The sequence below is a fragment of the Echinops telfairi genome, unplaced genomic scaffold (genome assembly GCF_000313985.2).
Source record: "Echinops telfairi isolate 266 unplaced genomic scaffold, ASM31398v2 ScPeMD7_8;HRSCAF=38, whole genome shotgun sequence".
In the NCBI taxonomy this organism is placed as follows: Eukaryota; Metazoa; Chordata; class Mammalia; order Afrosoricida; family Tenrecidae; genus Echinops; species Echinops telfairi.
The window spans coordinates 6447857-6474595 of NW_022103905.1; the positions used below are offsets into that span (position 1 = coordinate 6447857).

Genomic DNA, 26739 nt, shown 5'->3' on the forward strand with positions numbered 1-26739 from the left:
ATGGCTGACTTCATGTATAAGCTTGGGGGCATCATTTATACCAGAAAGTATGGAAGCAATCATACGATTATTACAGCACGAAGCCAACCTGAAGAGGTTCTAGCCAGCGATGGGTGAGACCATTTGAGCTTCAAGAAGGGTCAGACCAGCAGCTCCTTGGAGCCCCACCAACATCTTCGAGTCTGGCTGAACAGTGTTTTAAAATCGAATCGGTCAGGTTTGGAGGATGAGAGAGAACTAATTTTTTTTATCATGAGAACCTGTAAATAAAAGGAAAAATTCAAGCATGTATCTTGTCTTTTCTATATACATTCTGTCATGCAGGAACCAACGATGATAGGAATCATTTCTGTATGAACTAATCACCACCGTTTCAACGAATGCATAACGATTCATTGAGAGCACTGAGTGTTGCTCCAGAGCAGCCCCTTAGAAAGGATCTTGGCAGAGAACACAGACAGCTGTCAGCATCACAGAGAGAGAGGAACCACCGCGAGCGTCCCTGTGGGAAGGAAGGATAGCACCACTACCACCCGCCATCTTGCCAAAGGGATCACAATCTGAATGTGATCCTGTCTCTACTCCAGCGGCTAATTTTCAAAAGTCCAGGAAACAAGGAACATGTAAACCTATACTGCAAGGATATGATCAACAAGGAGTACTGTGGGAAGCAATATAGATCCGAAGGCCCTGGTGTTTTCAAACAAGCACATTATAAGGAATGGGGGAGAAGGGAAGAAAAACCTAGTGGACTACAAGAGCCTTAGGAATAATGTTTAAGTTAGACTCCACTGCAGTGTCTAGGGATGTACTCAATTAGGAAGGGAGCCGAAATAATTCCACACTCACATAAGTGATTCGTCTAGAAGTCAGAAAGGGGGCTACTTTCAGGGGGAAAGGAAGCATTAACCTTGAGGTGAATTGTGGGGTGTAGAAATTGACAACATTCTAATTCTTGACCTGGGGATAGTCACAAGGTATTTGCCCTCTTAGAAGAATAACATCAATAATAGTACAATATCATAGCATGATAAGCTATACATTTATTTTGTGTGCCTTTCTGTGTTTTATTTTACAAATTGCTTTTTTTTTAATCCTTTGGAAAAAATAAAACCAAAGAATAAAGTGTAAAGTAAATCAAATTAGCCTGCTAAGTCCTAAACAAATCTGTTTTCTTCCATAGTTTGTTTAGGCCAATTACATCTATGTTTAGGGAATGTGTTATCAAGAATCAATCATCAAATGTTTTGGAGAACCTACTATGTGACATAAGGAGCCCTGGTGGCATAATGTCGTCCACATGGTGTCATACACGCTGAGATGCCAACCAACAAGGTCAGTGGTTCAAACCTACCAGCTGCTCCTCAGAAGAAAGATGGGATTGTCTAGTCCCGAAAAAGACTGAAAGGATCAGAAACCCAGAGGGGCAATTCTACCCGTCCGACAGGCTCGCTGTGAGTTGGCAGTGAGTTTATGGAGCGTTGGACAAAGTAAGACACTCCTATTCCCTGGAAACTGGATGTCTTCTTCATATACTTGCTCCATTTCTTGAATTAGTAAACATCATGCATAGGAATTATTCACTGTGGGTTTGCGTTTTTATGCTATTTCTGATCATGTGGGTTTAAGATATTTAATTGAGGGGTAGACTGAACAACTCCAGGGTAAAGAGAAGGAGCTCATGTGTCCCTTCATTCAGCATAAAACTCAGTGATCCCGGGCCCTTGTCTTGGCCACTGTTGGCATTGAAGCCACAAGCCAGGGGCCCAGGGTGCAGCCTCCTGGGGGTGCCGGCAGCTGGAAGTCGGTTTGTTGAGAATCAGCTCATACTAGGCTACAGTGTGATGACTCATCCCCCCAACCTCACAACCACACCACACATCTGACTAGCCAGTTCCTAGAAATGACAACTTCAGCAATGGTTATAATGGGTAGCAATTCCCAGCAACACAGGAATGTTTGAGAATTTTTACCAACCCAGGATCACAAACACCCGGAAACAACTTACTCCTTCCCATCATAAAAAAGACAAAACAACCCAAAACCAACAACTGATTTCTGAATGCAAGCACATCAAGGTTCACGATCATTCTACAAACCCAAGAAAACCTAAGCATGGAGAGAGAACTATACAATTGCTTTGCAACTAAGACGCTTCAATTGTAATCAAGATGGACTTATCTAGTCACATGTACTTTGTCTAAACAACAACAATAACAGTAATGGTAATAATAATAATTAGAATAGGTAGCTAGGATTGACTATGTGGTAGATGCTATTCTAAGGAAACTCCATGTGGACACTTATGAATTGTCATTACAATCTGATATAGAGGTGATACTCTGATACCCCCAGTTTACAGATAAAGTAAAGGAATCACAGAGAAATTAAATAATGTGCCCAAGGTCACAAATCTAGTAACACTTCTAGGATTTGGACCAAGGAGCCTAGTTTCTCAGTGCCTATCCTATTAAGTACGGCTATGCTACAGTGCCACCAGTTCTCAGCATCTACCCAAGTCTAGTAAATGCTGGAGTGGTGAAAGTGGTTGTCGATATTCAAACATTCCCTGACTTATCAATTTTACATTTTAGATAGGTCACTCTGGCAGATCACACACTCAATCAATCATCCAATCGTGTCTTATCTGCCTCCTTAATAGATCTTGAAGCTGGTAGGCTCCCTTCCCACAGCCACCTCTTGATTCGAGCCACCATCACCCTCCAGATCACTGTTGTAATTGATCTTCCTACCTCTCCCTGTAACTGATGAAGGAGGTAAAAAGCCACAAGAGAATTGTACAAAGAGATCAAGTAGGCCAAAGGACACACACACCCACTAAACCATTCTCTATTTAATCAATTATGTCTTGTAGAGACCGAGTGTTGCAAGGTAGACCAGCACTCCCTAGTTTTCAAGCCTGCGACTTTTAGAAAGAAATCCTGGGACTTTTCTATTTTCTCTTTTCTTCTTTCTTGAGGTGCCTCCAGATGGATTCGAACTGCCATCCCCTTGCTTAGTAGTTGGGCACCAGTAGTGTACTACACCAGCCCCAGTGATAATGGAGCAAGGGCTAGGGAGCGGGATGGAAGCAGCGGCAAACCTGGGCTCTTGCAGAGCTAACGACCATCAGCAGCAGAGCCAGTAGAAGTCATTCAATGACAGCACCTGCTTTCCTTATGGACAAGCTCCCACGGGGACCTGCCCTCTGCGACTGTGGGCCCCAGAAAGAGCTGACAGGGAGAATTGTTTGAACTCCTCCCGCCCCTTCCGCGCCGCTGTGGCCTCCAGAGTCTCCTGATCAGAAGAGCTTGGCCGGCTCCGGCCACCCTCCCTCCTGTTCTGGCCTTGTTGAGATGTGCCCTAGGCAGGAGGAAGTTTTCACATGACCAGTTAATCCTCCTTTCTCTGCTCCCACAGCACACGCTACAGCAACAGCTCGGCCAACATGCTAACACTCAGGGGCCCACGGTGGACAAGAAGGGCCCTGCTGCTCGCCACCCTTTGGGCTACTACACACCTGCCGGCGCCAAGTGCCTCCCTGCCCCGGAGACTCCCAAGGGCCACAGGTAGGTGTTGTTCCTCTTGTCCCACGGGACTGAAGAACTGAGAGGGAGTCAGCGTTGGACTCTGGCTGATGCTTCCTGTGTTTGCTCTGATTTGGGGCTTGGCCGGTTATCAAACCCTCTGGATCCCTTCAATAGATTCTCAAAGGTAGCCCCAGAAGCATTCATGCAGCAAGAGAGTGGCCTGTTCCCATCGCTGGAGAGTTCATGGAGTCGGGGCTGGAGGGAGTGGGAGTGGGGAGATCTTTCTTCTAGGGATTTCTTGTACAACAGTGACCGATGCTTTGCAGACAGGGGGAGTCCATGGGCACTGAGCCGGGACAATGAAATTGTACGGGCATTAGAAACTTACTCATCAGAGATGTGATTTCTGCTTGAGCGAGGAAGGGGCTTAGCATAACCTTCTAGAAGCCATGCAGACAGAAAAGAAAAAGAAAAGTTGTCATTAAGCTGATTCCATCTCCGGGTGACCCTGTGTGTAGCACAGTATAGCTGTCCTGCAGCAGGTTTTTCAAGCTGTGGCTTTGGAAAGCAGATCTCGGGCCTTGCTTGCAAGCAGCCTTGAGGTAGAGCTGAGCTGTACTTCCCTGAGGACTGAACCGTGGCACCGTCCAGGGACTCCACAGCAGGCACAGAAGTATTTCACAGGTTTTTCTTTTAAAAAATATATAAGTCCACCATTATCATCTTTTTTCACTAAGGCACCTGTTCCCTGTTGCAAAGATATTTTAAAAAAAATACAGCCACATCCCATTGAGAAGTGCTTTATAAATGTCCAGTGGGGTTCTTCAACATCCACCCCACATGTACAGCTTTCTAAGCAATCTTTCTTCTGGGGCTTCAAATCCGCGTGCTACAAACTCCATGTCCTTTGCCTTCCCAGGAAATGCTACCCAATGTGCCACCTCTCGATCCTCGGAGTTTCCTGAGGGTTTTTTCACGAAACAGGAGCAAGTGGAGGGAGGCATCATCATCTACTTCCTAATCATCCTGTACATGCTCATGGCTGTGTCTCTGGTCTGCGATGAGTACTTCCTCCCTTCCCTGGAAAGCATCAGTGAAGGTAAGTAGCTGGGAATCGGCCCCTATCCCTTCCAGAATCATTGTATCACAAACTGTGAACTAGCGCAGGTGGCAGCAGGCCGTGGTCTCCTGTGCCTCAAGGAGCTGGCCACCATGTGGCTTCCTTCGCTAGTTCATGTGAAGCGAAGCCTTTTAAAATGAGTGCCTCGCTGCTCCGTCGCAAGACACCCTGCTTGTTCTACCCTCCAGCTTGACTGTAGAGAGCGCGTTCCCAGGCTCTGCATGGGTGGACTTGATGGTGTTAGGTGCCATTGAACTAGTTCTGACTCACGGACAACAGCACAACGCACCACCAAGTCCTGGGCCCTCCTGACGATGGCTCTTCCATTTGAACCCATCGTTGCAGCCACTGTGTCAACCCATCTTGTCGAAAGCCTTCCTCTTGTTTTGCTGCCTCTTTCCCAAGCATGATGTCCTTCTGCAAGGACTGGTCGCTCCTGACAACATGTCCAAAGTCCATCAGACAAAGTCTGGCCTCTAAGGAGTATTCTGGGTGTACTTCTTTCCAGAGAGATTGGTTTGTTCCTCTGGCGGTCCGTGGTGCTTTCAATATTTCTTCTCAACACCATAATTCAAACGCATCAATTCTTCATCAACCTTCCTTATTGAATGTCTAGCTCTCACATGGGATAGTGGTTAAGTACCGGACTGTGTTCCCTGTGGTCAGCAGTTGGAAATCATCAGCAGATTGGAGAGAGAAAGATGAGGCTTTCTACTCCCCTAAACAGTTACAATCAGAAACCAGCAGGGGTCGCTATGAGTCAGCACTGGCTTCATCGCAGTGGGTTGAATTTTTGAGCTTTCATGGGCATGTAAGATGACTGAAGAGACCATGGCTTAGGTCAGGAGTGCTTCCGTCCTCAAAGTAACATTCTTGCTTTGCAACACTTACTTACAAGAGGTCTTGGGCAGCATAGTTACCCGAGTGATTTCTTGACTTGCTTCCTCCACGAGCCTTCGTTGTGCATCCAAGCAAGATGAAGGTACTTGATGTGCATCTAATATCACAAAGTCCCTAGTGCTTACCATGTTATACTTGAAAAACAGCTTCATTTTTACTCCAAAGTCATTTTTTCAAGCTAAAAGAAAAAAATTGATTTTTTTGTCTACTCTCCTGGTTGTTCCTTTTCGAGTATCCTCCCATTAAATGAGATTATAATTTATGCTTATGAACCAAACATTCATGGTGGTGGTGATGGATAGGTGCTGTCATGTCAATTCTGACATAACAAAATACTGCTTGTTCATGCATTACCTTAATGATCGCCTCTGTTTGAGCCCCTTGTTGGAGCCACTAAGTTCATTCATTTCCTTATTTTCAATGACCTTCTCCATTATCAAGAACGATGTCCTTCTCGAGGGACTGGTATCTCTCAATATCACATCCTAAGTAGGTATGTGAAATGAAGTCTAGCCACCTTCCCTTCAAAGGAGCATTCTGGCTGGACTACTCCCAACTCTAATTTGTTCATTCTGCCGGCAACCCACACAGGATGTAGCCAATCTTCTTCGCCAGCACCGTAATGCAAAGGTATCAAGTTTTTCTTGATTAGGTGGGTGGGAGGGTGGGGAAGAGAAAAAAGAGGAGCTGATACCAAGGGCTGAAGCAGAAAGAAAATGTTTTGAAAATGAGGAAGGAAATTGATACAATTGGGGTATGGATTGTTATAAGAGCTGCAAAAGCCCCCAATAAAATGATTATGAATAATAAAAATAAATTAAAAAGAGCAGGTGTACCTTGGATCTCAACGTGATCGCTTTGTTTTTTTAACAGGCCTTTGGCGGCAGACTTGCTTCATGCAGTAATGTCATTTGATTTCCCCACTGCTGCTCCCAGGGGCTTTGATTGCAAAAGAAAGACCTAGAAATCTACTTAAAAAAGAAAATTAGGGGGTCTGTGGGGGTGGGGGGGAGCCAGTTAGAGCCTTACAAATAACAGCAGAACCAAACGTGGAACATAAATAAATAAGTCCTGCATCCTAGGGAAATTACCCCTCCCCCCCCTTCCAGCCATGTCCGCTGCCCAGAATCCTCAACCATAGGTCTTTTATTGGCGGTGGGGACCTCCAGATCAGATTTAGGAATGTTCTCAGACAGATTAGCACAGGTGCCAGCGTTCACAGTCTCTGTCTCCTGCTTGGTTCATTAGTTGAGCAAGCTCATTTCGGAGCAGATAATTAGCTATGGTTAGGTCCCTCTTTCTACTCAGGAACCGCATCTCTTGCTCTAGCATGCATATAAACATACTGGAAACAGCATGAAAATAAAAGAAAATGCACGGCCATTGAGTCAATGCCGACTCATAGCAACCCTACTGGACAGGCTAGAACTGCCCCTGAGTTTCTGAGACTCTGTGGGAGCAGAGAGTCCTGTTCTGTAGAGGGGTGGTGGTTTCGAACAGTGGACCTTGAAATCACAGCCTGATGCGTAACCACTGCGCCTTAAGAAAATACACTCTTCCTTTTCCTAGTGCTCTACTCTCTACCCTTGGTGAAATGCAAATCAGCCTTCGTTTCCTCTTGCTTACTGGGGCATGCAGCATCTTCAGGATCTAAAATAGTACCTCACAATAGAGGAGGACGCACTCAACACAAATTCCATTAATAATGTCTGTGTGTGTGTCAGCATATGTTTACTACAATTACTACTATTTAGCTTAAGTAAATGCAAATGTTTTTACGTTTCATTTAGCATTTCATATTAACATTAGCATTAGATCAGAGAACTGCGTTGTTGAACTAAATGGTATCTCTTTCTGATGAAACGCAAGATACCCTGTTTGTAAAAAAAAATCACTAGAAAATGTGAAAGGAAAATTTAAATCACAATAAACGGGAAAAGATGGAAGTTATCAAGGATTTCGTTTTAGTTGGATCCTTAATCAGCTATGATGGCACTTTGAAAAGTGAGTTTGACGCAACCCATTGTCTTTTCGCTCACCTCATACGCCTAAGAAAACTGGACAATGGCTGACTACGAAGACGGGATGCCTTTGAACGATGGTGTCAGCAATGGATAGTGGCTAAACCCTGAGCCACCAGAAGAATGCGGGAACCTGTCTTGAAGAAACAGACAGAATGCTCCTGCGAAGCGAGCTGTTGACAGTTCTTCATCTTGCGCCCTTCAGGCCCGGGATGCAGCGTGACCAATCCCTGGGAAGGCCTCATGCTTAGGTCAGCAGCCTGGCTCCAACCCAGCCCTGGTGAGGAGTGTGCAGGAGCCGCATCCGTGCACTCGCCATAGGGTCCAGAGGAGTCCCAACTAATGCACCACCGAACCACCACAACACGGGCATTTTTCAGAGATCCCAGGGATCGGTTTAATGGATTTCCTTTCGATCTTTGGTGGCTCTCTCTCAGACACACACACATACACCCAGAGAGAGCCTGAGAGCCCTTTCTTCACATAAGATGTTTTCTGAGTGCATTTCCACGTTACCATCATTTGAATGGCAGCGTATCGTATCGACATGTCATCTAAGCATGGAACACATACTAAAAACCAAAAAGCAAAGCGGCTGCCATTGAATCAGTTCTGACTCGTGGTGCCTCCACGTGTGTTTCTGTAGAGCTGGGTTCCACAGGTCTCCAAGGGCTGATTTTTGGAAGTCAATCTTCAGGTCTTTCTTCTGACGCGCCTCTGGGTGGACTTGAACCTTGAACTTATGGGTTAGCAGCTGAGCACTCCAGCTGTTCTTGTCACTCAGGGATTCCTGTCTCAGCGTTGCTGCTAGGTGCTGTGGGGTGGTTTCGATCCACAAAGTTGTTTGGGTTCTCCAGAGAAAGAGGCTGATCATGATTCTTGGAACACAGAGGGCTGCGGGGACATGAGTCCACGTGGTGGAGAAAGAAAAATCACACTCTACTGTCTGTTTTACCTTTGGAAAGGAAACAAGGCTTCCTGGGCTAAAACAGGTGGGGCCTTCGGAGAAAGGGGGTCAAAGATGTGCTCAACTTGTGTCGGATACCAAGCGGAAGCTAAGGAAGTCAGAGGTAACGGGATGAAGAATAAACCTAAGGGAATCTTCCTTATTCCCTCCCGTTTTGCTACTCTAGCCCCTTGTGTGGCTGAATCTTCTAATGGGTGTGTGGAGAGAAAGAGAGAGAGAGAGAGAGAGAGAGAGAGAGAGAGAGAGAGAGAGAGAGAGAGAGAGAGAGAATGAATGAATCTAGATAAAAAATGGCAGGACAGAGGGAACTACGAATGACTTCAAGGAAGAAAGCGGAGTTTCTGTGTTCCTGGATCATTCAGGTCAGCCTGACCTAAGAATCTTCGTCTAAACTGTCCATGCTTGGCTTGTAAAGTTAGTCACATTACCCTGTTTCCCCCCAAAAAAGACAGTGTCTTATATTAATTTTTCCTCCCAAAGATGCGCTAGGTCTTATTTTCAGGGGATGTCTTATTTTTCCATGAAGAAACATTTATTGTTGAACAAAAAAGGAAATGTATTTCCTGTATAAGGTACGGTAGTAGTTGTCATCACAAACCAGGATAACCAGACAAACTGTGAATCCTACAGTATCAAGAATTTCTTGTTACTACCATTATTTCCATGTACAACAATCTATGGTACATTTACTCATAATCTATGGTACATTTGCTCACACTTCCTGTCTGCTCTGGATGCGCTGCGGCCAACAGCGAGCTGTGTGGCGGCTCTGCGGTCCAGAGTCCAGAGTTATGGTAGCTTCGGGGGGCCTATTATCAGGGAGGCCTTATGTTCAGGGAGGTCTTATTTTCGGGGGTTGCCTTATATTTCAGCGAGAGGCAAAACTCTAAGTAGGTCTTATTTTCGGGGGATGTCTTACTTTCGGGGAAACACGGTACCGTGTACTCATATTTGGCAATGTTTGCTTGCAGTTTTTTCACCTTTTTTAAAAATCATGGCGTTGATATTCTTCCTTGCTGAATGGTTGATGACGGTGCCAAGAGTCCTTAGAGAGGCAAGCCGTGCTGGCCTCTGCTGCTGTGCCACAGTGTAGGGAGGTAGCTGAGGATGCCCGCCGTGCAAGTGCCTAGCAAGGCACCACCATTTTGTAGGTCTGAACCTTTGGGTAAATTGTTTGATTTCTCTATACGTCAGCTACCTCCATGGTGAAACAAGGATAATAGCAGTTGGCAGTTCTTAGAGCTATTGTGCCAATTGAGGAGCTACAAATGAACTGCTTACACAAGTACCTAACACCTAGGAAGCATTCACTAAATATTACATAAGGACACATTAAAAAAAAATAGAACCCTTTACTCTAGGAAGTGAAAGTTAAGGAGGCAATGAGTAAAGTCAATAGAAGTATGTTTGAGGCAAATAACAAATATGGGGCATATCTGCCTAGAGCCTGAAAACCAAGTATAAGGCAAATGAAAGCAAGTACTGCCTCAAAAGGTAGGAACTACATTTTGAAATCAATTATTTTATTTAATTCAATTATCCAACTTTATACTTGAAATATTTCTGGAATATTCGATTTAGAAACACAAAAGATCAGCAGAAAAGTCAAAGCAAAATGTCCTTTTCCTACGTACCGAAGATCCCCAAGAGTTAGTGAACTGCTGCACTGAGCCACTTTCTTTACATTTTTCCAAGCTACCTACACAGAAAACTTCCAGAAGCACTTCAGATGAGTTGCTTGAAACCGTCCTCAAAGTCCCCTTCGGATGAGTTGCTTGATACCGTCCCCAAAGTCCACAGCGACCTCCATATAAAACAGTCTTTTATTTTTTCAATGTTACACTTAGACACTGTTCAATTAGAAATTCTATTCCCTGTGCCACACTGGTATCTCTGCATTATGTCTTAAATAGAAATGATCTCAATAAATAGTACAATATTCAAGTACTTAATATTCAAGTGCAACATACTTGAATAAAATATTTACTTTTTTAGAAAAAAAATCACTTTCAGTCACTCTCCATTGAACTAATATTTGCTCATGTTCTACTTTGGGTTTTGGAAATAGACAATTGGAAAGAAAAAAGTTTTAATTCCAGGTGGAATTGATTCTAAACTGATAAACTTAGAAGGGAGTCTAATAATTCTGTGTGTATGACATTTGGATAGCCTACAGTTTCTGGGGATTGTTTGATTCTTAATCCGCATGAAATTTACAGACAAAAGCCTTCCCAAAGAACAAAGAAGCTAAGCGCAAGGCTTCCTCCCTGCCACTCTGGTACCCATCTTCCTCTGAAGAGCATTTTTTATCCTGTTTTCTTTTCTCTCTGATAGAACTTGGGGGCCCCTTACACTGCAGCCAATCAATCTACAGCAGGCACACGGACCTAACTGAGGGCTAAGTATCGGGCATTACCAGCAGCCTTGGCATGAACAAGGTGGGGAGGGAGTGCTAGAGGGGGGCAGGCAGCAGAAAGTAGTCATGAAGACAAGCTATATTTTCACTTTACATTGCCCACATGGGGAGCTGAAAAAAATAGCTTTAGATGCCCCAAATTTCTAGGCTTCCAACCTACCTGTGCAATCTCCATATGACCTTGGGCCAATTACAGAGAACATCCCAGGTGACACTGAGGATTGAAGACAAAGTATCTTATGCATACTTTATAGAATAGGCTAAGGGGAAGGTGGATGTTCATTGTAATATGACAGCTACTCAATGGAAGGGGGTACTTATTTTTCAGTAGAATCGGGCCTTTAAGAACATTATGTAAGGTTTCAGAATTCACTCCTTCATTGCTTGGGCAAGTATCAAGTAATCGAATTGATTTTATCATTGAAAACATCATGGAGTCTATACACACAGCTATCCATAGTTGGGAGGCTATGGTATTTATTCCCATGATGCTGACTTAACTCAAAATATTTCTAGAAATATATTTGAACTTAATTCCAGATCCGGTTTTGCAAATCCCACGTTTTGTAGGTCACACATTTCATTTTGAACCCTCCTCTATAACTAGAGTTAAGTCTGTGACTTTTGATTCTTTCCAAAATTATAATCCATTCACAGAGCATGAATATTTGCCACCAGTGGGTCAGAGGGCACCTAATTGTATATTGCCTATGACTGTAACCTGGAGCCCTGGTGGCATGGTAGTTAAGTCCTGGGCTGCCAACTGCATGGTCAGTGATTCGAAACCACAAAAGAGGACACGCGGAGCTTGTTTTCAAGCAAGGATCCATCTACGGGGGACGTCAACTAAGTCCACATGGAAGGAGCACACCAGCCTGTGTGACCCAAGGATTGTAAATAATAGGATCCAAACCTAAAGGAGGGAATAGCATCAGAGCTTAAATTGCGAACATCCAGTTTGCAGGAGGCTATAGACGGCAGTGGAAGCCCCAATTCCATTGACAGGGTACACACATGGATTAAGCCTCTGGTAAACCCCCTCCGATCAAAGGTACAAGATGTGAATAGCCCTGTTATCAAACAGAGAGCAGTATAAAGTCACTGATGACAAATGCAGTTAGGTCAAAATGTACTATCTTATCTTTGCCCTTCCTGGTGACCCATTTTAAAGCTATTTCAGTTTAAAAAACAAAAAGGGAAGGGCAACTACACATGGATGAAGCCCCTGGTACATCCCCTCTGATCATGGGGCAGGGATGGGATTGGCCTTGCTAAGATGCAGAAAGCACTGGAACGTGGACTGTACCAGACACAAGTAGGCTAAGATCTACCACCCTATCGTTTGATCTGCCTTAGGAATCACTTAAATTTGATCATTTTTAATGTTTTCAACTTTCTTTTTGATTATTTGTCTCTCTTTTACATTGCTATTCCTGTTGTTTGTTTTCTCTTCACGTTTCCCTGTGAAGTCCAGGACAGGTAAGTCAATAGAGACCGTCGCTGGATGAATGGTTCTTTGGAGGTGTGGCCAAGACGTTGGGGAGAGTGGGGGGCAACTAATGAGTGCAAGAATGAAGACAGTGCTCTAAAACTGATGGGGTGATGATGGCACAACTCCTCTTGATGTGCTTGAACTATTTAATTGTGTGACATGTGCATTTTATGCCAATCAAACAATTGGGAAGATAAGCAAATAAATGCAAAATAAAAACGGTCTCAGAAACTCACAGGAGCCATCTACCCTGTCCCACAAGGTCACTACATGTCGACATCGACCCAATGGCAGCGAGTTTTTGAGATCTTATGACTATATTAACAGTGTACTGGAAAGACATCAGATGGCAGCAATGGTTAAAACACCATGGTACACGTGTGAGTGACTCCTCTCGGTCTCCGCATTCCATTCTCTAAGCTTTCAATGACGTCTAGTTATTCTAAATTATAAATTAAATGTATTTATTTTCATCATGAGCAATGTTGTCTTAAGGCACACAATTCAAATTCTACATTTTGAGTCAGTTGGATAACATTCGAATACACTGTAGTGATTGTGTGGCCCAACCTCTTTGGGGGTTGAACGACCCTTTCACAGGCATCGCCCGATTCATAACAATAGAAAAATTAGTGATGAAGTAGCAACAAAAGTAATTTTATGGTTGGGGGGTCACCACAACGTGAGGAACTGTATGAAAGGGTCACGACATTAGGAAGGTTGAGAACCTGCTTTAAGGGGATAGATGGCTGGCATAAAATCACCTGTCAAGTTACCGGTGCCACCAGAATCCAGGTGCCAGTCAAATAGTCTTCTTACTGTAGCCTCAGGAGGGACGTTTTCCCAAATGATTATAAACTATGTAACACGACATCACAAAGCAGTCCATGTTTCAGAAGTGAGGCGAATTTAAACGATCAGCTCATTATCATGAAGTTGCATTTTGCAGGTCACATTTCGCCTACAAAGAGAACTCACCTTGAACATTGCTACGCTATCCTGAAGGACATGTGAGTTTTCCCTTTAGAGCCATGGTGAGTGAGAGAGGGGCGAGGAATAACTAGGGGGAAAAACCTGAACAATTTATCTTTAATAATAAACTATAGCAGAGAGAAATACTTCTCAAAAGCCAGAAGAGACAAAGCTCATCTATTCTAAAGTTCAAAGATATAAACCATTTTACAAAAATATGCTCAGGACCCTAAAATATAACTTGTTAAAATCTTTGAAGTTTTACACACCCAACTACACAGGCTTCCCTTTCATACCTGATTAGAATCCAGGGGGTAGCAGCAAGCTTCATTCCTACCTCCTTTTCAGAATGAGTGTTCTATAGGAACGCTGGTTTCGCCTTCCTCTTGATAGCGAACCTTTCTAAAGAATCCTGCAGCTGCACCGGGTTAGGATGGTTATTTCAATGTCCTCCCCATCTTATCTAGCCTTAGTTTGAGCGTAGAGGGCACTGGTGATGCAGTTGGTTAAGAGCTGGGCTGCTAACTGAAAGGTGGGCCCACCAGGCACCCCGCTGGACAAAGATGAGCCGGTCTGCTTCCATACAGGTGAGCAGCCTAGGAAGCCAGGTACAGCAGCTCTACTCTGTGGCGTGGCTCTGGGTTGGAATTAACCTGGTAGCAGTGGGCTTGGGTATTTGCTTTGGGTTAGATTTGGGGAGAGGATTTGTGCTAATACCCAGGAACATTAAACTTAGGAATTCTCTGAAATATGTAGGAAAACTTTCAAAATACTCCTCACTCGCAGTAACTATTTTTGTCCTACAAAGGAATCGAATGGGGGTGGCTATGTGGAAGTGCCCATGCAGGGAAGAAAATATACCCACCAGGTTCATAACTGGCCTGCCTAGCTGGCCTCCTTTTGTAGATTCAGAGTTGGCCTGTGATCCTCATGGTCAGAGTTTGAAACCACCAGCAGGTCTATGGAAGACCAGCCAGGCTTTCTACTCCTGTACACAGTTAGTCTCAGAAATCCACAGGGGGATTTGCTAAGAGTCAGTCTTCTTGACTCACTGGCCGTGAGTCTGCTTTTTTTTTTGGTTTGGTGGCGAAATAGAAATAAAACTTCACTTGAAATTCATAGTGTTTACCCCCAAGAACTCCACATTTGAGATCTTTATTGCCCAGGCAAGGAGCCTGGTGGCCCAGCTCAGCTGCTAACGGAAAGTTTGGCAGTTCAAACCCACTCCACAGGAGATAAGACTCAGCAATCTACTCTCATCTAAGTTATAGCCTAGGAAAACTGGGGGCCATTCTACTGTATCCTAAAAAGTCACCGAGTTGGAATTGATGTGGTAGCACACAACTATTCGTGTGACTTTGAGTTACCTAGCCACCTGAACTTGTTTCTTGGTTTGTAAGATGAGATCAGCATCCATCTTGGTTTTAACTATTAAACTATGTATGTGAAAGTGACTTATATGCTACGAATATAACATATTGTTTATTCCTCAATAGTTCATTCCAAAAAGGAAAAAAAGTGGCATTGGCCAACACACATCTTCATGCCTCAGATATTAGACGTGTTTCTAGGTATATTTGACCTGCTGATTCCAAAAATGGCACCAATGATTCCCTTTCCCATCTAGTTTTCAAGAGGCAGAACATACGCTGTGTAATGATTTCTTCCATAAGCATTAATACCAAACTAGTCCCAAGAAGTTGAGTATTGAAAAAGTCCAACTCTTGCAAGACGACAGTCTGGCTCCACCTCTCCTGCACGCCTGCTTTGCGTTTATACCCTCACCACCCTGGCTCCTGTGACCGCCGCAGTATTCCATAAAACCCAGAAAGGTTCTAGGACACGGTTCCTAGGGTGGCGGCTGCACTTCAGTCCAAAATCTAAGGGTCAAGCTGGGGTAAGCCAGATGCTGGGGTCAGAGCACACACATCACTCCTGGCTCTTACCGGTGATGACCTCACACCCTCTGGCTTCTCAGTGGACTTGTTTTACACCCCGCAGGATGGTATTTGGTATTGCAAGGAATCCTGTTTACAATGAACCCAGGCAAATACCATCAGTACCTTCCCCCCACCTTCATGGCAAACTCGTGCAGGGAAAAGTCCCTTGGTGAGAGTAACATGGTGCAAATCTCACTTTAATGTAACCATCTGCTCTGCACCCCTGGACTGCATCTGATATATGCCCATTTGACCTTGGGGCTCTGACAATGGCCTCCTACCAATCTTACTCAGCCAGGCTTTTTCCCGGGCCACTTGAGAAGGAGTTTTCTTTCTCCTCTCAGCTGTGGTATTTAATTTTCCCACACCCATTGTAAGTAATAAACTCACCCACTGCCATCGAGGCAATGTTGACGTATAGCGACCCGTTCTGGGTTTCTGAGACTGTAACTCTTTATGGGAGTAGAAAGCCCAGTCTTTCTCCTGAGGAGCTCCTGTTGGTTTTGAACTGCCAACCATTCGGATCGCAGTCCAACGCGTAACCACCACACTATCAGGGCTTCTAAGATTGTTAAAAAGCAGTAACTAAAATAAAGATTAAATAGTGTGGTCTGATTCACACCCTCTGCTAAAGTCAGAACCCAACTTCATCCCATTCCTGTTTGTTAGCAGATAATGTCCTCCAAAATGGGGTCACAGCCACAGGGGAATGAAAGCCAGAATTATTATATATCAAATAAGGGATTATAGCTGGAAGGGTCATATTAATCAAGTATAAGTCATATACCATAAACCACTCTTCACTCTGCTTGCCCATAAAAAACCAGGATGTTTTAATGTGATGTTAGCTAGCCTGGGAAAGAAGAAGTGCATGCTAGCTTTATTTAAAGTAGTTGTTGTCCTAAATATTCAGGTCAAATGATACTTCTTCCTAGGGTCCTTTGATCCAAAGACAGATTTAAATAGTGCAATTACGTGAACTTGAAATTTCCCCAAAAATATCACTTAACCTTTATTGAGTAGCAGGCCATTCCAATGTGTTGTCTTGAAAAGAGCCAGGAATGAGTGACTGCACCGTAAGTGGGAAGCCCTGGTGCCATCGTGGTTATGCGTTGGGCTGCAGTCCATAAGGTCAGCAGTTCTGAACCACCAGCCGCTCTGTGCGAGAAAATGGGGCTTCTACGACTCCTGGAGAGTTAGTCTCGGAAACTCACAGAGGCATTTCTACGGTTCTTCCAGGGTGGTTGAGCAGGCATGAATTGGATGCAGTGAGTTTGGTGTGGTACATTTGACGACTAGCCACCAGGTCAGCTATTTGAGTCCTCAAGAGAGAGACGAGGCACTCTGCTCCTCAGAAGACTTACAGCCTCGCAAACCCACAGTAGACACCCCACTCTGTCCTGTGGGGTTACTGCGAGTCTGAATTATCTGACTGGTCGCTCGTTTGGTACAATAGGGATTCAAATGTTCTGAAACTCAAGTTGAGTCTATCAGAGTTCAAGCTCCTTTATTAAAATTAAAATGTTCCAGTTTTCATATAAGATGGCACAATTTTGCCACCGGTGCACAGAACCTCTTGAAAGGTTAGAATTTTTCTTATAAAGAAGCCTGCAGTCAACCTTACCTCTGAAACATTGAACATGGGTTTTCTATTTACTTTTCTATATTAAAATGTGTTCTGAAATGTTGACTGCATTATTTGAAGAACAATTTCATCTTCAAAATATTTAGGAAAATTGCCGTGAAGTCTTACATTTGTGACATTCAAAATTGCCCTCACACCTTCCGTCTATGCGACTTTTTCATTGTATTTTCCATTTTTCCGAAGCGGTGTCCTGTCTTTCCAGTATCCAACTCGTAATCTCTGTATATAGTGCACGGCCTCCCACACTCAAAAGAAAAACTTGTTGCCATCTAAATCAATTCTAATTCACAGTGACGCTAGACAGGTTTGGGGTTCTCAAGCCTTTAAATCTCATAAAGGCTGTAGGGTGACTGGTGGGTTCAAACCACTAACCTTATAATTGGCAGCTCAATGTATAGCCAACTAGCAACCGTGAGTCCACACACAGCTTTCTTTGGGAGTCCCTTAATACCTAATGCTTTGTCAAATATTTTTTACATTTTTTCTTACCCTATAAATTGTCTGAATTCTCCTCATATTTAAAAGTAGGATGATCAATGTAACTTCACATATATCTATCATCCTTATATTTGATATATCATCTAATAATATATATCATCCTAATATATATATATAATCATGATAGAAGTCTAACAATAGCTGAAATTTAGTGGAACACTATAGCTCAGAAACTATATAGTGGATGTTGTCTATGTAGTGGTATTGTCTGAATCTGCCCGCCCTCCCCTCCAAATAACCCCAGGAATAGGCCTAAAAATCAAGACACCAAGAAAACAATTTTCTGGTTGGACTAATCATCACAGAGCAGTCTGCCTTATCTTGTTCTATTTTTACCTCTCATGGCTAGTTGGTCTCACTACCTATCACAGAGATGCAATGAAGTACGGAAACGTAAATTGCTCTAAACAGTATCCAAATGCTAGATGATGTAAGCCATGCAAATCATTACCTCTCTCCCTTCATTAAACATTGCAGGTAGCTGTTCATCAAGTGAAATGATCGAAGGCAAACATGGAAGGATAGAAGACCAGGTTAGAAATCCCACTAGCGTGAGAGCACGTTTCACATCAGAGACTTAACAAGTGGCAGACGTGCTCAGGACAGAGCTGGCTGGGCCTCAGACCTGATCAACAGATAGCTGGTGCAGATATGTTCCATAAGCAGAATTGTTGAGAACTCTCCCAGTGGTCCCCACGTCCTAAGAATAAAATCCAGAGTCCATTCCAGGATGCACAGGGTTTCACGGGAGCTAGTTGCCTATTCTTGTTTCTCTTTATCCACAGCTCTCCCTTCACACACTTTATTCCAGGCATGCTAGCCCCCTTGCTTCTTGTGGATAAGCTGGCTTCCACCTCGGGCCCCTTGCATCCCCTTACTGTGTCTAATAAATTCTCACCCCTCTCTCACTTCAAGATCTCTAATCAAGGTCTTTCATTTGCTGAGAAGTTATTTTAGGTAGCTCCATCCAAACTGTTTATCCTTCCTCCCTATTTTATACCTGTCCTGTGCTTTTGCTTTGTTACTTATCTCCAATATAATACTTAGCTTCCATATTTCCCCTCTTTGTCTGTTTCCCCAATCCCATACTGCCTTCCCAGCCCATTAAAAAAAAGTGCCTAGCGTGAAAGTAATAAATGAAAGACAGCCAGTTCAATCGTATCTATCACTTTAACAAATCACTTCCCAAAGCAGTGGCTTAACAGTCACTTTGCTTTCTTCACAGCCTTGGGGATGACTGGCCCTGACTCTGTTCAGTGGGTTCTGTTCAGTCTCTCCAGCAGTTACAGGCAGAGGACATGGGATGATCCAAACAACACTGGGATGACTCCAAAGTTGGAGGGTGGGGCTCCTCAGGCATCTCTGTTTTAATATGGTCTTGTATGTTGGTTTTGAGAGTAGCAACCTTTTCCATGGCAGCCTTAGGGGTCAAAAGTAAACCGTCCAAGACAGAACCATGCAGGGACATTTTATCACATTTCATGTCACAGCGTCAGAAATAAGGATCACTACAGCCATACTCCCTTGGTCCAGCAGTCACAAAGGCTCACCCAGGCTCAAAAAAGCCTCCACTCCACCCCACCCCCACCCCCACCCCCGTAGTGTGGAAGAGCAAGGTTCTGGAATAGCAGCAAGCTTATTGTTGCAGCCATTTCCATAAAGTACTGTCACACCAAGAAAAGTAGCAAGGTCAAAGGCAGCTGTACCAGCAATAAGGAGATACTGTGGTGAACCTAAGAGCAGGCAGCAAGTCTTGGCTCCCATAAGCATGATGTGAAAATAAGAAAATGTGAGTTATAGAGACTCAACCAAATGGATCAGTTCGAGGATCTGGGAAGACAAATGCCAGGAAAATAAACAACAAATATCAACCAAAGATTGGTCTCAAGAGCCTAAATTCTAGTCAGGCTTGGAGACTTAACTTTGAGATCATTATAAGGTAGGAACATTGAACCTCTAGTACACTATAGCAACTAAATTTTAATTCACTGGCAAATTCTGGTTAGAGGATTCTTTTTTATTTTTTTAATTTAATCATTTTATTAGGGGCTCGTACAACTCATCACAATCCACACATACATCCATTGTGTCAAGCACATTTGTACATGTGTTGTCATCATCATTCTCAAAACATTTGCTTTCTACTTAAGCCCTTGGTATCAGCTCATTTTTCCCCCTCCCTCCCTGTTCTCTCCCTCATGAACCCTGGATAATTTATAAATTATTTTGTCATATCTTACGCTCTCCGATGTCTCCCTTCACCACTTTTCTGTTGTCTATCCCCAGGGAGGAGGATATATGTAGATCCTTGTTCCCCCTTTCCACCCTCCCCTCCCTCCACCCTCCCTGTATCGCCACTCTCAGCACTGGTCCTGAAGGGATCATCTGTCCTGGATTCCATGTGTTTCCAGTTCCTACCTGTACCCTGCTTAGAGGATTCTGATGCAATCTTTCTTCCCCAAAGCAACTCAAAAGTCCATTTAGATGGCTGCCACTTCTCATTCCCACAGTAAGCCCCCTACCTCTGAAACTGAGTCCAAAAGTCATAAGCCATGTGTTAAGCTTAAAGTTCGCATGCTTCAAAAACTGCGGGATATATAACATTTGGATAGTCTTATTTTCTCATATTTCCTACTCAACTCCATGTTTCAAATCACTAGACTCTACAGTATGTCCAATTTTATTTGGCTTTTAGTTCACTAGGTAATTTCTTAATTTGTATCGACCAGGTTGACATTTCAAATGCTTTTAAAATAATTCAACGGCACATATATAATGTTTAACAACTATATGCTGAACAAGTAATCTGGGAAGCTGGCTGGTCCATGAGGTAGTAGTCATTTCAACCAACAGGTGGATACTGCATGGGATAAAATCAGCAAAGGTGTGATTCAGGGTTGTTTCCTTTTACTATAGTGATCCAACCTGTAGCCTAAGCAAATAAAACAAAACTAGACAAAAATGTTAACCTGCCATATACAGAAACCACAAACCTTCCTTACTGAAAATGAAGGATATGAAGCATTTACTTAAGAAGCTCCAAGACTATAAAGTCTTTGGTATGGATTACATCTAAACATAAAGAAAATAAATCCTTACACCTGGACCAATAGCAACATCATGAACAAGAGAATGAAGTTGTCAAAAAAACGAATTTTACCTTTGATCATCAGTACAAGAAACAACACAGTGTACTGTATTGCATGGATGTTATTACAAAGCAGAGCTGTCTCTTTGAAGACTAAGGTGTGCCTAACCTAGGCCACGGCATGTTCAGCTGCCTCGTATGCATAAGCTGGGCACTAAGGATGACGGAAGAACTGGTTTATTTGAATTAGGGTGTGGGTGAGACTGTCTGAGAACTACATCCAGAATGCCCTTCAAGTGACGGTGAGACTGTCTCAGCATGTGGGGGCATGTTATCTGGAGGGACCAGTCCTGCAGGACATCATGCAGTTAAGAGGACGGCCGCGAACGAGGCGGACTGACAGCAGATGAGCAGCTGCAAGAACAGGCACCAACACGGTGACAGCTGAGGAGGGTGCAGGGACGAGGCAGTGTTTTGTTCCCTTGTACTTGGGGCCACCAGGACTCAAAATGAGTAACAACACTGAAGACTAACATTCATTTGTTTTCCTCTTTCCACCTGGGTTAGGATTCTCCAAATACCTTGCAGTGATTTACTCTTTAGAATACTCAACAGTATAAATGAAATGATGTTACTAATATTCACTTACAACTAGAAAGTCATTTCTGGATTCCAAATAAGCTCACCGCGGGCTCATTCATGAGGAACAGCTGCCTGGCACCTCCCCCGTCTCCTAGATGCATTCATGAATTCAGACGCAGCTCTGCTTACTCTTAACCTTCAGGTTTGGGTTTTCAGCTTGCTAGTCAACTGTTTTGGTGGGAAGCTGCTGCTCTGAACAGTGACTGCATTGAGGTATAAAGACATGCTTTCATGTATCACTTTATCAGGCCTAACCATCCTTTCCTGTCTTCAGCTCTCGGACTGTCTCCAGACGTCGCAGGGGCAACCTTTATGGCAGCAGGCAGTTCCGCTCCTGAATTGATCACTGCTTTCCTAGGTAAATGCTGCCCCTTCGCATTTTTCCTGGCCGACTGAAACTTAACGTTCCTCAAGGCAACACTAACAGCCACTGTCCCGCCACAGGCGTATTTGTCACAAAGGGAGACATTGGTATCAGCACCATTCTGGGATCGGCCATGTACAATCTCCTTGGCATCTCGGCAGCCTGTGGCTTACTATCCAACATGGTACGTAAGAACATGGTATTCAACAAAATTGTACGACAAATCATCCCAATTGCTTAATAGTCTGAAAGAAAAAAGCAAGGCACTAGGTAAGTGTTCAATCAAATTTATTAATCAGTAGGAAAGCAATGTGTATGCAATTGGAAATTAACCCAAAGAGAGCTCTTGGTCTAATTTATGAAAGTCAGTGGAGATCTAGACACACAAGTCTTCTTTAAAATCCCTTTACTTTGCCCTAAGCAATACATAAAAGATAACAGTTTAGCTATAAATATGCAATTTAGGTAATAAACTAAGCATCGTACTTCATAAAAGAACTTACATTGTAATGGATACTGCAAATTATCATTTTACAGGTTTCACCGCTCTCATGTTGGCCGCTATTCCGAGACTGTACAGCATATGCAATTAGTGTAGCGGCAGTCCTCGGCATAATATGTGACAACCGAGTTTACTGGTAAGTTTGAAATGATTGTTACTTCTGTGTCAAACACACTTAGAGATGGTTTTCATTACATTCCATGGCCTCATTGTTTTCGTTTCAGAAATGTCATTTCACGGTCACTTCTGAGACCAGCTAGCTCGGCCCTCTTTAGTGTCCTTTCTGGCGGCTCTTGAGACACCTATCCTGATCCCAATTCGTGATCATGTTTTCCTTTGATCTCACAACTTTGTAGTCACTTCCATTTCCTATCAACCCTCCCCTCCTTACACCCCGGAGACCACCACGCTCCCTCCTCCCCACAGGTGCCTGTTGGAAAGTTTCCCCATTTCTGTTGCCAGTTAAAACCCCAGCTGTACGCTGTTTCTTCTCCCGCTGGTCACTGCTTACTCTGCCTCAGGTAGAAGTGGCCACGTCCATAAGATTGGTGAAAAGGTAAAGAAAAGGAATTCTCTTTAAATTTCCCCAATGTTCTCTATGATGTCCATTTAGCAGGAGGAACTATAACCACCTCTTCTCAGAAATAGTGAGGTTTCAATATCCAAAATGGTTTACTTGAACTGTAAACTCCCTGTGTCTAGTGAGGGCAAGAAAATGGAAGAGGATGATCCAAGAAGCAGAAATTAACTTCCACTAATAAGCACCAGGTATTTACTTACGAGGTGTCTGTCCTGATGCCCGGAACAAGAAAGAAATGTACAGCACGTCCCATATCTCTGAAGTATGAAAGACAACGTGATAGCTCTGCACACTATCTGTTTTCCAGGAAATTCAAAGCTATCACGGAGCAATTCCAAAATGCATCATCTTGAAATCGAGTCTGATCCCCTACTACCCACACACCCTAAGGAACCACAATGGTGAGAGCGTGTTCAAGCACTAGGGAAACGAAGGCTGCTCTGTCGGCCGAGGCAGAGATTCACTGGCATAAATGGTGAACGGAAGCAGGTTCCCAATGTGACGGCACAAGGCCATCACAATTCTTCACATAGGTCATCAGAGTATAAAGCGACAATTGTTGGTAACTGACATCTAATTTTATTGGAGAATAACCTTGACTTCGTTTAAATACAAGCCAAATGTAGTTACATTAAAATCATATCTATTAAAATTCTAGCAAACTCAAAAGCCCCAAAACCCAACATTCTGAATATTTTTACAAAAGTTTTATACCAGAGAATTTGAACAGGTCCATGTGGATAGACACAATTAAAAGGTACCTATATTCTGTTAATTGCACACGTTTGGTAGTGCGTTCTGCCACCAACGGAGGTGGGAATGGTCATCGCTGTCCATGGGTCCCGGGCAGCCCTGAGCAGTGTCTCACTGTTCTATAGAAGGTCGCCCTGAGTGCGAGCCAACCAGATGGCAACTGACAATGTGTCCAATTCGCTCAATTTTCTTGGACCTAAGCTTTCAATAAACATAGGTTTTAAAGTTTGGTAAAATCAATAGAATGAAAAATATCTAAAAAAGTTTCTTCTAGTCTCAGGAGTGAGTTAGAAATTAGATATCGTCCAAGAACTATTGGCTCTAAACTAAAATGACTTTCACTTTAATTTCAAAACACGTATTTCTCTTCTCTAATTTTCAGGTATGAAGGCACTGTACTGCTTCTGATATATGGGTTGTATGTCTTGGTGCTTTCTTTGGACATTAAAATTAGGCAGTACGTCATAAAGAAATGCAGCCCTTGCTGCACGTCCATTGCCACAGCTATGGAGGAAAGAGCTGACCAGCAGCCACTGGTGGGATGGGAAGATGAGGATCGACCATTCATACGTCGACGATCAAGAACTGATAGTGGAATATTCCATGAAGATTCTGGCTACTCCCAACTCTCCCTAAGTTTACATGGTCTTATTCCGGTTTCTGAAGGTAATAACTATATCTTGCCTACTACTCCTCACTGGCAAATGATAACTGGAAAGACAACCTCATTCCAATTTAGCAAGTACTGACTGTTTGTTCTGTGAAAGGCACAGTGAAGATTCGCAGATGAAAAGGCAGCTCCTATGCCCTTAATGTGCGCCAGTGTTTAACAGGCAAGTACTACACAGCTACGGTATGAAAGTATGAGTAAGAGAGAAAGTATGACTCTGCTGCATAACTGGGGAAGAATGTACGCAATTCATAAGGAACGTCAGAAACGATCGCCATGGAGACCAGACCCATCACCAGCAAGCTGCTGCTGCCTCACAGGGAGCCTATGGGGCAGAGCACAATTGCCCATGGGGTTTCCAAGGCTCTTAACTAACTCTTTGTGGAAGACAACTACCACATTTTTCTCTAACAGAGGGACTTCTGGGTTCAAACCACCCTTTTGGTTGGCAGCCGAGCACTTAAGCCATTGTGCCACCAACATTTAAACAAGAACATGTAGAATATATATTTAGATTGATAATCTGATATTATGACTAAGTGTATACTCTAGAGATCGAAGTCAAGGGGATAACATGAGCAAAAGGTGTGCTCAAGTACTAGCTGAAGCACAATATGTGCACAGGAAAGAAGTCCAGACCAGGTGGATAAAGAGAGTCTTACAAGCTAGTGTAGAGTACAGAAATGATTAGAATTGTACTTCAGGACTATTTCCCTGAAATGATGCTTAGAGAAAAAACAAACAAACAAACAGCGAGAGAAGAGAAAAGGAAGCCCGTAAAGGCTATTAAAACAGCTGACATATTGAGTAGTCACCTACACAGACTGAAGGCTGCGGAAAGGAAAGGAAGAGATGTGAGACCCACGAGGTGGCATCACTAAGACTTGGCAACTGAAGGGCTGGACGGGACCGGAGAAGGGAGCAGTGCTAGGTAACTAAACGTCATGAGTGACTGAGGAAACAGCGAGCCCACTAATGATGACTTCGAAGTGAGAGCAGAGGCTGTTTGGGAGGAACGGAAGCAGCTCCGTTTTGCGCATGATGTGTGAAGCAGTAATAAAGCATTGGGTGTGCAGTAGGAAATGAAATCTACCTATGAATAGAAATAAACTTAAAAGGTTACTTTTAATAAAGTAATTAAACTAATTTTAATTAAGTATATTAAATATGGAACTTAATCTAATTTACAATTCTAAAAAAATTCAAACCTGACTCCCCTGCTCACCAAAAAGGATAATTTATTACAGTCTTTCGGGTATAAAAGTTATGCCTAAATTAGGTTTAATAACAAAAAGTTTAAAAGAACCAGCCCCAATTACTGTATTACCAACACAATACTACCTCTCCTGTTTGGTAAGACTTGACAAACTTTCATGTGAGTAATTTTACTAACCTTACTTGTAAGGCTATTATTATATAAGGGTACTTTTACTGCATAAATGTCAAGCAATTTAAAAGTAATTATTTCCACCTTTACCAAAATATATTATCCCTAACATTGGATTCTCTAACAAAGTAAAGCAAACTGAATATATAATCATATACTCCAAATTTAAGTTATACTGTCTTTCTAGTTTCTAAGCCGATAACAGCAAGGTCAGCAGTTCGAAACTACCAGCCACTCTCTCGGGACAAAAATAAGGCTTTCTACTGGAGTCGCTGTGAGTCAGAGTGGACCCGATGGCAGCGAGTCTGATTTGGTTGGCCTTTCCGTTTCTAAGAAATACAGAGAATTAAGTTAATTAATCAAATAAAGTAATAACAGGCCAAAAAAATCACTTATGAGAGCTGGAATAAAATATGTAAGAAAAAGAAAATGCTACAACCATTTTCCTTGGCGGTGCTGTGACACTGCTAACTGCAAAGGCAGTGGTTCAAACCCACCTGCTGTCCATCAGGAGACAGATGCGGCTGTTTCTGCAAAGACTGCGCGGCTCTCCCTGTGCTGTAGGAGCCCCGAGGAGGCTGAAGAGCCCCCTGGGAGTGGGAGGTCAGAGGCATCATTGTGATTGGGTAGTGGAGGAAGAGGTGGGCTAGTCGGGTGGACTTCACGCTCAGAAGAAAGGCAATGAACACAGACCTTATTAACGAAAACTCAGAAATCTCTCCAATATATTCAGGGAACGAATGGCCTAAAACATTTGGATGGATTTAAGGCCCCAAACTAAAAAATGCTGAGTATCACACATTTTGAGTTTTCTACTCTAAAATCTCAATTAGTTTCTGTTTGCCAGCAATATCAGTAATGAGGTATTCAAGTGTTTTAAATAGCCTTTTAAAAACTGATACAGCTAATTTATTTTAATATAGCTTTCTAAATAGGCACTATCAACTTAATTGGTCATTTGAGGAAACTCACATTGTTTAATTTTTCGACAGATCCACCAAGTGTTTTCAGTATGCCTGAAGCAGACTTAAGAAGAATTTTGTGGGTATTATCCCTTCCTATTATTACGCTACTTTTTCTAACTACTCCAGATTGCAGAAGAAAGTTCTGGAAAAGCTACTTTGTGATAACATTTTTTATGTCTGCACTATGGATCTCTGCATTCACATACATCCTGGTCTGGATGGTCACACTAACTGGTAGGTACCGTAAATACAAAAGCACAATTTACAAAGAAATCCATTCCCTATAA

The 26739-nt window shown here is 43.2% G+C and overlaps 1 protein-coding gene across 1 annotated transcript; it reads left to right on the forward strand.

The window, feature by feature from the left end:
- Positions 1–26739, forward strand: SLC24A5 (solute carrier family 24 member 5). Its single transcript, XM_004709495.1, has 8 exons — positions 1–113; positions 3421–3569; positions 4450–4629; positions 21506–21589; positions 21676–21779; positions 22133–22233; positions 23813–24096; positions 26480–26739. The coding sequence occupies exons 1-8, from the start codon at positions 1–3 to the stop codon at positions 26737–26739; spliced, it is 1275 nt and encodes a 424-aa protein (XP_004709552.1).